This window comes from Urocitellus parryii, chromosome 1, assembly GCF_045843805.1.
Source record: "Urocitellus parryii isolate mUroPar1 chromosome 1, mUroPar1.hap1, whole genome shotgun sequence".
NCBI lineage: Eukaryota > Metazoa > Chordata > Mammalia > Rodentia > Sciuridae > Urocitellus > Urocitellus parryii.
Window position 1 is genome coordinate 282,837,991 of NC_135531.1, and position 10,884 is coordinate 282,848,874.

Sequence of the window (10,884 nt, forward strand, 5' to 3'; positions counted from 1 at the left end):
AACAAATGGTGCTGGGAAAATTGGAAATCCATATGCAACAAAATGAAATTGAATCCCTTTCTCTCACCATGCACAAAAGTTAACTCAAAATGGATAAAATAACTAGGAATCAAACCAGAGACTCTGCATCTAATAGAAGAAAAAGTTGGCCCTAATCTTCATCTCGTGGGAGTGGGCTCCAAATTCCTTAATAGGACACCTATAGCACAAGAGTTAAAATCAAGAATCAACAAATGGGTCATATTCAAACTAAAAAGTTTTTTTCTCAGCAAGAGAAATAATAAGTGAGATAGATAGGGAGCCTACACTCTGAGAACAAATTTTTACCCCTCACACTTCAGATAGAGCTCTAATCTCCACAGTATACAAAGAACTCAAAAAGTTAAAGAACAAAAAAGCAAATAACCCAATTAACAAATGGGCCAAAGATCTAAACAGACACTTCACAGAGGAAGATATACAATCAATCAACAAGTACACAAAAAAATGTTCACCATCTCTAGCAATCAGAGAAATGCAAATTAAAACCACTTTAAGATACCATCTCACTCCAGTAAGAAAGGCAGCCATTATGAAGTCAAACAACAACAAGTGCTGGCGAGGATGTGGAGAAAAAGGTACACTCGTACACTGCTGGTGGGACTGCAAACTGGTACAGCCAATTTGGAGAGTAGTATGGAGATCCCTTGGAAAGCTAGGAATGGAACCACCATTTGACCCAGCTATTCCCCTTCTCGGACTATACCCAAAAGACCTAAAAAGAGCATACTACAGGGACACAGCTACATCAATGTTCATAGCAGCACAATTCACAATAGCTAGACTGTGGAACCATCCCAGATGCCCTTCAACAGATGAATGGATTAAGAAATTGTGGCATTTAGACACAATGGAATATTACTCAGCAGTAAAAAAAATAACAAAATCATGGCATTTGCAGGGAAATGGATGGCACTAGAGTAAATTATGCTAAGCAAAATTAGCCAATCCCTAAAAGACAAATGCTGAATGTCTTCGCTGATATAAGGGAGGTGACTCAAAACAGAGTAGGAAGGAAGAGCATGAGAAGAAGATTACCACAAAATAAGGAAAAGAGGAGGGAGGGAAAGGGAGGGAGAAGGGCAAATGCACGGAAGATGGAAGGAGACCCTCATGGGTTCACAAAATACATATACAAGGTGTGAGGGGGAAGGAAAGGGGAAAAAAGAGAGAGATAAGTGTCACAGTAGTATGGGTAGACAATAGGGATGGGAGGGGAGGGGAGGGGAGGGGGGATAGGGAGGTCAGCAGAATACAACTGACACTAGGATTGCAGTATGTATACACATGGATGTATCACCAATGTGATCCTGCAATCTGTACACGTGGAAAAATGAGAATTCATACCCTATTTGAATCAAATGTATGATATGTGAAGATCATTGTATTGTCTTGAACAACTAATAAAAAATAAAATAAACTTATTGTTAAAGTTTGTCTTTGTTCCTTGAGAAGGGAGTGGTAGATGGAGAGTCACGAGTTGACGAACAGCAGCCCGCCAACTATGAGGCTGAGACCCACCAGCTCCCCACCAGAGCCTTTATCCTGTGCTCTGATGAGAAGCAACCTTCATCCACCCTGCAATGGCACAACCTGTTTGGTGTCTGACTCAATCTCTGATTTAAAGTCACCCTAGGTCTGTGGCAGCCTCCAGCCACTGGTGTCTCTTGTGTCCTCCCCCTGCTCAACAACAGTCTTTGTTTTCTGAGAACAGGCAGAAGGTAGGGAAGAAAAAAGCTAAAATGTTCCAGCCTCCCTGAATCAGACAATCCAGGAGGAGCCCTTTCACTGTGACCAGCCTGGATGAGTCACCAGAAACCAAGCTGCACTATCTCCCCACCAAGATAAACACCTTGGACTGACGGATGTTAATCACAGCAAATATGAACACAGTGCTTTTGCTTCCTTGGTTAAAACCTCACTGAGATAAGGTTTCCAGAAAAAAATATAAGCTCAGGCACCATGCTTTCAGAGAATCCTGCAGGATTTATGGCCACAGAAAATAAGTTTCCCTTTAAAACTCAAGCTATTTCTGACTTGACCATGTGGCCTTGTTAATTAATAATCTCCCTAATTCCACAGAGAAAATTGGAAAGATTCTAAACATACAAGTTTTCTTTTTCTTAAAAACATTTTTTAAGGATTTTTACAGGCTTCTGCATTCTATGGATGGTTGGGCTGATTCTAATCTGAGCTCAGGGCAAACACTTAGTTGATGGAGAAGTTCCACATGCCCCTTTACTAGATTAACTATAGTTTCTTCTCTAAAAAAAAAAAAAAAAAAAAAAAAAAAAAAAAAAAAAAAAAAAGAGGAAAATGCTTTGGGGCTCATGATTTTATGGTGAATTCACATTTGATCTTGTGTGCCTAAATTAATGTGTTTCTCTAATCAGTTTTACTTTGTGTCACTATGCAGGATTTTTCACTCTGTCTTTTTACAGAGGCCCATTTTTCTGGGGATGGTGGTGGGTCAGATAGCCATCAAGGACAGGTGGCCGATTATCCAACCTTTGCTTTCACTCTCCATCAGGCTGTTAGATTTCAAACCTGACATTTCCATCTACATAGGCCTGCTCTATATTTAAATCATAATGTAAAACTCTGATTGGCTCTATCTTAATTTCTAAACAAGTTAAATCTAACAAATGCTTTGATAGAAATCCATACAATTACTTCCTACCTGTGGAGCTCTTCTTAAAGTAAAAATCTTTGCTTCTTATCTGTTTTGTGTGTACACAGTGTTTTGTACGTTGTCTGTGTCTGTATATTATATATGTGGTATCAAAATTGTCATATAGATAAATGAGCACTCATAAGTTAAAATTAAAATAAAAATGGATCCAAACAGTTGTAAATTAATTCAAGTAACTTAAAAAGAAATTCAGTTTAAATTGGTAAATAGATAAAAGATGTCTTTAATATTACCAAATCACAAGTTTTTCTAGTTGGTTTATATAAAATGTCTAAAATGTAATATCCACTGCTTATAACAATTTTTTGATACTTAATACTATCATCTACATTTGATAGATACATAGAGATAGTTAATACTATTATCTACATTTGTTTGATTTCTTGGCTTTTTATAGTTAAGAATAAGTAAGTTAAATTTAAGACTAGTGAGATTAATTAATGTTTTTATTAAAGGAAACACATTAATTTACAAAGTTAAATTGCTTAAATATCATCTACTAAATATAGAAAGATCAAGCTCTCCTAATTAAAATATATTTAAACATTAGATGTGTTTATAATTTGGTTAATAAAAAAGAGTATAAAATTCCTTTGTTTTCTATGTTCTCACTGAGAATGGAGTTGCTGGGAGTTAAGATTCTGTCAAGTGTGATTATATACAAGAGTCTAAGACTCTGAGTCCTCAGCTCTAATAAGAGGCTTTATAATCAGAAAAGCAATAAAACAATCTACTAGGCCACTGTGAAAATAAATGATGTTTTAAAAAGGGAAGAACTGTCTCTCACGCTGGATATTCTACTGAGATTGCATGAAGTTGATCCAAATAAAATGGGATAAAAATTAAAACATTCACAAGTACGTCTTGAGCTATCATTGTCTATCAGTCATTGACAGCACAAGGTCACTGAGGCCACTTTTGCAGTCAGTGGTGCTGGGTAGCCAGATGCATTAAACTAAACCACAGATGTGGAAATTTGAAGGCCGTCAAAGACAAGGTTAGGAGGCAATCATTTTTGACAGACAAAGGATATTTGCCCAAGTACTAATATCCACAAGGAGGGAAAACCTAAAACACTGGAGTGAACCCCGGGAGATCAAAGGCCTGAAAAGGAACAGCCTGCTGTACCCTAGTGCCCAGAAACGCAGGCCCGGTTCTCACAGCGTGTCAGAAATACGCTAAGACGCGGGACTACTGCTGTCTTAGAATGAATGGTGTGTACTTGACAAATTTTCCTTTAATTAGAATGATTTTTTTCTTAAAGAGTTAGATTACTCAGTCTCCCTATTTTTTTTTCCTAAAAGAACAGGCTGTATTTTACAGTGATTTGGGATTTGATACCCCTGATGTTCTTGGTTTGATAACATTGTTCAGTTGGGACACTCAAAGGTATGTATATAATAGGTGAGTAACACATAAAAATCAATGAAAGAATTCAAAGATCTCGGAGTTTGTTTAAAGTGAGAGGTAATCCATGTGAACACTTGTGAAGAATCAAATTCAAAATACATGTGGATTGATGCTTGCTTTATTTTCTTTCAGAGAGGGTTTTATATTTTTTTATGGTAACCGCCTCAACTGTTAGAGTTTGATTCAAGAATTTGTTTTGATTTTGAGAGAGAGAGAGAGGGAGGAGGAGGAGGAGGAGGAGGAGGAGGAGGAGGAGGAGGAGGAGGAGGAGGAGGAGGAGGAGGAGGAGGAGGGGAAGAGGTGAGTTGTAAAACAAATGGGGAAAAAAAACACAAAGAAATGAGAAAGGAGACTTAGAGGTGATCTGCTCCAACTTTCTAACTGTGCTCAGGGGTGATAAACCGCGGACTCACAGGGCCTGTGCAGGAACCGTCCCAGTCAGGGCAGAGCGGGCTGCCGGCCTCCCAGAGCAGGGTTCCCACCTCACTGCCCGCACACCATGGCCAGGATGGAGCAGAAGGGGAGGGCTGTGGGTCAGGAGGTCACATTAGCCCCAGCCCAGGGCAGCAGCTCTTACAAGGGGCCGTGGACACGAGGTCCCTAGGAGTTGTCTCTGCTGCATCCCTCAAGGGAGTCCCTGACGATTCAGTCTTCCTGCCGCCCCACTGGGAGGAGATGGTGATGACACACAGGTTGGCCACAGCCCTGCAGCTTGGGGGCCCAGGGAGTTGGAGTCCAGGCACTGCAGAGGCCCAGAGCCTCACTAATTGGCCACTGGAGGCCCAAGTACCAGCCCTGCCAGGTACACAGTGACCCCAAGTGAAGGTGCCTTAACACGCTGCCCAGCTGGCAGGACAGGAGAGGAGGCTGACGTGGGGCCCCTGTGCTTCACAAAGCTAGGAGCCTGCTACACCACAGCCTGGGCCCAGAGCCTCGCTGGACCTACTACTGCCCGCCACCTCACTCACTGCTCAGGAGGTCACAGCTGAGCTGCAGAGGACAAGGGGCTGGGCATCCACAGCCCTGTCTCCAGCACAGGCCTGGCTCAGGAGCACAGGGACCCTGGAAGCACAGCTGCTGTCCTAACCCTCACCTGGACAGGCAAGGTCAACACACCACCTGCTCAGGCCTGCCAGGACCAGAAGCTGACCATGAGTGAGCAGGCAGCAGGGCTGTGTATGCAGTAAGCACTCAGGCCTTGCCCCAGCAGGGAGGAAGAGACCACTCCCCTGCCCACACCCTGCCCTCCACCCTGGTGGCTGGGCAGGACCTGTGAGCCTTGGCCTGAGCCCCCGCTGGCGGCCCCTTGCTAAGCACAGGCTCCGAGTCTGCAGGCTGGGGCTGCGGCTCCTGCACTTCCACCAGCTCCCAGGGGCCAGGGACGCTGCTGGCTCAGGACCACCTGTGCACAGTGGGCCAGGGACAGTGGGGAGGAAGGCCATCCTATCACACCCAGTCAGTCTTCCAGCTCCCCAGCAGATGGGCACCCTCCCTACCCCGTGGCCAGCTGCTCATTCCACTGGGCCCAGGGATGGCCCTGCGTCCTCACCAAGCTGGACAGCTCTGCTCTGTCCCTCTTCCCACGTGAGTCAGTGACCTTGGCCTTGGGGTGGGCATTCCAAGTGTTTTCAGCTCATCACAAGGACAAGCTGTGCGGTCAGTGTGGGCACCACCAAGGGGGCGTTCATGAATTCTCTGGTTCAGGGTGCAGCATGGCACCGACACGTCTCTGTACTCCACAAAAGACGTGACCACGGTCCCGTAACCTGCTCAGTCTCACGGCCTCCACTGTCCTCTGTGCCTGCTGTCCCAGTGCAGGGCCATGCCGACCCTCAGAAACGGAAACCTCTCGGCACTGCCCTTGCGGGAGTTTGTGCTGGAGGGCTTTAGAGGAGGGGTGGAGATTCAAGCTCTGCTCTTTGCTGTCTTCCTGGCCCTGTATGTGGTGACCGTTCTGGGCAACGTCACCATGATCGTGGTCATCACCCTGGATGCCCGCCTGCACTCCCCCATGTACTTCTTTCTCAAGAACCTGTCCTTCCTGGACCTCTGCTACTCCTCGGTCATCGCCCCCAATGCCCTGGCCAACTTCCTCTCCCCCAAGGCCATCAGCTTTGGGGGATGTGCCACCCAGCTGTTCTTCTTCTCCTTTCTTGGTACCACTGAGGCTATACTTCTGGCTGTGATGGCCTATGACCGCTTCATGGCCATCTGCAGCCCCCTGCAGTACCCTGTGACCATATGCACTGCTACGTGTGTCCGCCTGGTGCTCGGAGCCTACTGTGGAGGCTGCCTCAACTCCATCATAGAGACCAGCCTCACCTTCCAGCTGCCCTTCTGCAGCTCCAACCGCATCGACCACTTCTTCTGTGACGTGCCCCCCCTGCTCCGGCTGGCCTGTGCCAACACGGCTCTCAACGAGCTGGTCATGTTCGGCATCTGTGGTTTCATCCTTGTGGGTGGGATACTAGGGATCTTGGTCTCCTATGGCTACATCGCAGTGACCATCCTCAGGATGCGCTCAGGATCTGGGCGGCACAAGCTCTTCTCCACCTGTGGCTCCCACCTGACAGCCGTGTCTCTGTTTTATGGAACTGGTTTTATTATATATGGCCAGCCAGAAGCCGTGGGGTCCATGGAGCAGGGCAAGGTGTTCTCCGTCTTCTACACCCTGGTCATCCCGGTGCTCAACCCCCTCATCTACAGCCTGCGGAACAAGGACGTGAAGGACGCCCTGCGGAGGCTGGGAGAGAGGCCCACAGCCTTGTGCAGTAGGGAGGCTGGTGAGAGGCAGTGTCCATGAGGACTGATGGAAAAGCTCCAAGGGAGACAGTGCGTATTGCAACAACAGACCATGTGTGTTCCAAGTCTTAATTTTTCCTTTCCTTCTTGCTTTCTTGCTCCGTCTGTCTTTCCTTCCATCCATGATCCAATCCTTCATAAAAGCATACCATGGCTCAGACCTTATTAAATACAAATGTGTCATGTTCTTTGCCACCAGAAAAGCACTGGTCCAGAGATTGAGCTGACCCATGTCCTTCATGCTTTGTTGGAACACACAGAGGCCTAAGCAGAGCACTTTGGAAGTACACCATGGAGCTGGTGCTGACATCTCCCAGTGAAGGCTTCTCTTTCCCTCATCACTGAATGTCCCTGTACCTGGGGACCCCTCCTGTGCTCCTTGGGACTCTGAAGTGGCTGCTGTGGAGCCTATCCTACCGGTGTCGCAGGCAGTTCCGAGAGCTCTGAAGTCTACTTGTCCTGGTGTCACCCGCTCAGGTGCTGCCTCTGCCTCCCTCCCTGTGCATGATGCTGGCCTCCTCCTGTACTTGGCCCCTAGGATAACCCCCAGCCCCCAGCAGCAGCCCCAGGCACACCACCCTCCTGAGACGAACCTTCCAAACCCGCCTGCTCCCGGTGATCACAGAGAGTTGTGCTTCGTCCCACAGAGGCTGCAGAGGGAGGATGGGCTCTGGCGGCAGCACCAGGTGGAGGTGAGGAAGGGATGGTGCACCCCGTGGTGGCCAGCACAGCTGCACCAAGCCTGCTGCCTCCAGTGCTGGCTGACAGCCTGCACCCGTAGCTAGGGTGGACCCTCTCACCTACCCCCTCCTCACCCCACCCACCCCCTGGGCTCCATCCCGGGACCTAATTGATATGCCTGTCTGTACTGGAACCACCCATGCCCTGGCCACCACCAGCAATACGTCCTCCTCCTGGAGGGCCCTGTGTCCCTGCACCTCAGCCTGGTCTCCCCTGCAGGAGCCTGCCCGTAGGAGCCCTGCAGCAGCCAGTTCCGAGTGCTGCTCCCCATCAGCTCACCTCACCTGCACTCACCCCCAGCGCCCAGCTCTCCGTGACTCTTTGTCCCTCTGCTCGGGTGCCTGCTGGATGCCAAGTCTCTGTTTCTCTCTGGCTCTCCTGCTTCCTGCACGGTGTGTCTCGCGTCTGGTAACTGCCTCCCGCTGGAGTCTCCCTCCATGCCCTTCTCTCTGTGCTTTCTCACACGTGTCCTGTCAACCACGTGTGAAGTTGCTTCTTGTTAGTCACACATGACAACAGCATCCATGCCTGGTGCTGACCTGGGTAGGGTCTCCCCAGGGCTTCTCTCCCCTCTTCAGGGCCTGTGCCCAGGAGTGGGCTGCCAGATGACCCAGCAGTTCTCGCCTAACTGTCTGTGCATTTATCCTTACTAATTCTTTTAGTCACACATGACAGCAGGGTCATTTTGATGTGATCATGAAGGCGTGGAATACAGTCTGCTCTGATTCAGTCTCCGCACCCCTCCCTCGACTCTGCTGGCCTTCCGGGGCTTTCAGGGTCTCCCAGACATGCGTGGAGGTGGCTCTGCGGTGGCACAGGCACACAGGCACGGTCTTTGAAAGGCCCACCTTGCTCTTTTCGCTGCCTGCTGTGCCATCTTGACCCCCCAGCAGACGAGCGCCGCCTCCCCACTGCCTGGCCAGCTCGAGGTCCTCGGCAGGTTCCGGCAAGCCACCTACCAGGCACAGACGGCGTCTCCTTGTGGAGTGATTCACATTTCCCAGCTGAGTGGTGACGTGCAGCACCCTTGTAGGTGCTGGTTGGCTGTTCTGGGTCATGTTTGAGCTTCCTCTGCCCAGCTCTCAGTGGGCCTTTGGGGGACACTCAGCGGTCAGTTTGTTTTTGAGTGGTAGGACTCTGACTCCTGTCACATCTGTGATTTACACATCCTCTCCCACTCTGGAGGCTGCCCTTTCACCATGTTAATTGTGGCCTTCAATAAGCAGAGGTCCTATGTGGTGTGGTCTCAGCTGTCCATATTCACTCTTGCTGCTGGAGACCCAGGGCTCAGCTTTAAGAAACAATGGCTGAATCTGTCCTGCAGCCTTCCCTGTATTTTCTCCTGGGAGTTGTATCATCTTAGGTCTTAGGTTTGGGTGTTTGGTCCAATTCTCATTTGTGGTGCCAGGGAGGATCCAGGTTCAACCTGCACGTGAGCACCTTCCGGGGCACCCTGCTCCGAGGGGTCTCTTTCCTTCTTGGTGGCACTGGAGACTGTCAGAGAACACTAGCCGGGTATGTCGGGGTCCAGGCCTGGCTCTGCTCTGTCTCACTGGCCCACACGTCTGTCTCCTAGTCCTACACTCTCGTTTGTTGTTCACCAAAGCTTTGGAAGACTCAACCAAACAGTGCAGACCTACACCTTTTCACGGTTGCCTGGGATATTTGGGGTCCCTCAAGATTCCATGTAAATTTTAGGATGTGCTTTTCTGTTTCTGCCCAGCACAAGATCCTGGGATCGGGCAGGGCTGCAGGTGAGTGTATGCACTGTGGGTGGTTCCGCCCTGCCACACAGGAGTCCTTCAGGACCGCGGGCTCTCTTCCCCTTCCTGCAGCAGCGTTTCCAAGACCTTCCTCTCCTCGGGTACATTCATTCCGAAGCATTTTACCCTTTGGTGCCGTGGGACGTGCAATTGCTCTCTTAGTCCTGTTCATCATTAGCAAGCAGCACTGCCACTGACCTTGGCCTGTGCTGTGTCCCTGACTTTGCTGGGTTCACCCTTGCGTTCCAGCAGTCTGTCTTCTCCGTCTGCAGGCCGCATGAAGCCCACTCCATCTGCACAGAGGAGCGCTTCATGCTTCTCAGTTCTCCTTCCATCTTCCTTTCCTGCCACGCTCTGAGGATGCGGGTTTCCAGTGCTTGCCGACAGTGGCAAGAGCAGAGCCTGCCTTGACGCCACCGCAGAGCTCCTCAGTCTCTCATGTGAGATCCAGGCTCTTGAGACAGAGTTTGACTGTGTGGACGTAGTTTTTCTTCCACTCCTAGTGAGTTGAGTGTTTTCATCATAAAATGGCATTGAATTTTGTCAAATGATCTTTTCTTTTTGTTGATGACTTTTTAAAGAAAATTAGAGCATTATAGTTGCACAGAGTAGTTGGGTTCATTTTGACAAAACTACACATGCATAAAATTTGACTTTCTCCTTTCCATTCCCCTTCCTTCCTCTTTCCCTCCCTTCTCTCTCCCTTATTCTCCTTCCTCCCTGATCTTCCTTCTGCTCATCTATTTATTTTTGATTGGTGCTTTGTACACACACAGAGTGGTGAGATTCACATGACTTTGTTAAATTCATTCCATTTCTCCCCTTTCCCTCCTTCCTCTGTCCTTCCCAGTCTCCTTCTAGTCCACTGAGCTTCCCTATCTTTATGACATCTCATTCCCCTTCCCCTCATTTTGCTCTAGCTTCTGCAGATAAGAGAAAATGTCCCACCCTGGATGCTCTGACCTGGCTTATATCACTTTCACCAGAAAGTGCAATGATTTTATTCTTCTTTATGGTTGAATAAAGCTCCATTCTGTGTATGTTCCACATTTCCTTTATACTTTCATCTGTTGACAGGCACTGGAGATGGATCCTTAACCTGGATATTGTGAACTGTGCTGTAAACATTGAGGTGGCTGTTTGGCTGATTTTAGTTCTTTTGGATAAATACCAATGAGTGAGATACCTGGGTCATATGGTGGTTCCATTCCTAGTATTTTGAGGAGTCTCCATACTATTTTCTAGAGTGGTTGCACCAATTTGCAGTCCCACCAACAATATATGAGTGTACTTTCCCCCCATATCCTCTCCAGCATTTATTATAATTTGTATTCTTGATTATTGCCATTCTGACTGGAGTGAGATGATGTCTCAGTATAGCTTTGATTGGCACTTCCCTTAATTCCTAAGTCTTTGATCCATTTTGATTTGACTCTT

The 10,884-nt window shown here is 48.1% G+C and overlaps 1 protein-coding gene across 1 annotated transcript; it reads left to right on the top strand.

The window, feature by feature from the left end:
* Positions 1-5,963: 5,963 nt before the first annotated feature.
* Positions 5,964-6,944, top strand: LOC113177313 (olfactory receptor 9S13-like). Its single transcript, XM_026381844.2, has one exon. The coding sequence runs from the start codon at positions 5,964-5,966 to the stop codon at positions 6,942-6,944; it is 981 nt and encodes a 326-aa protein (XP_026237629.2).
* The last annotated feature ends 3,940 nt before the right edge of the window (positions 6,945-10,884 follow it).

Coding starts and splice junctions, on each gene's coding strand:
- LOC113177313 (XM_026381844.2), top strand. CDS start 5,964: ATGCCGACCCTCAGAAACGGAAACCTCTCGGCACTGCCCTTGCGGGAG.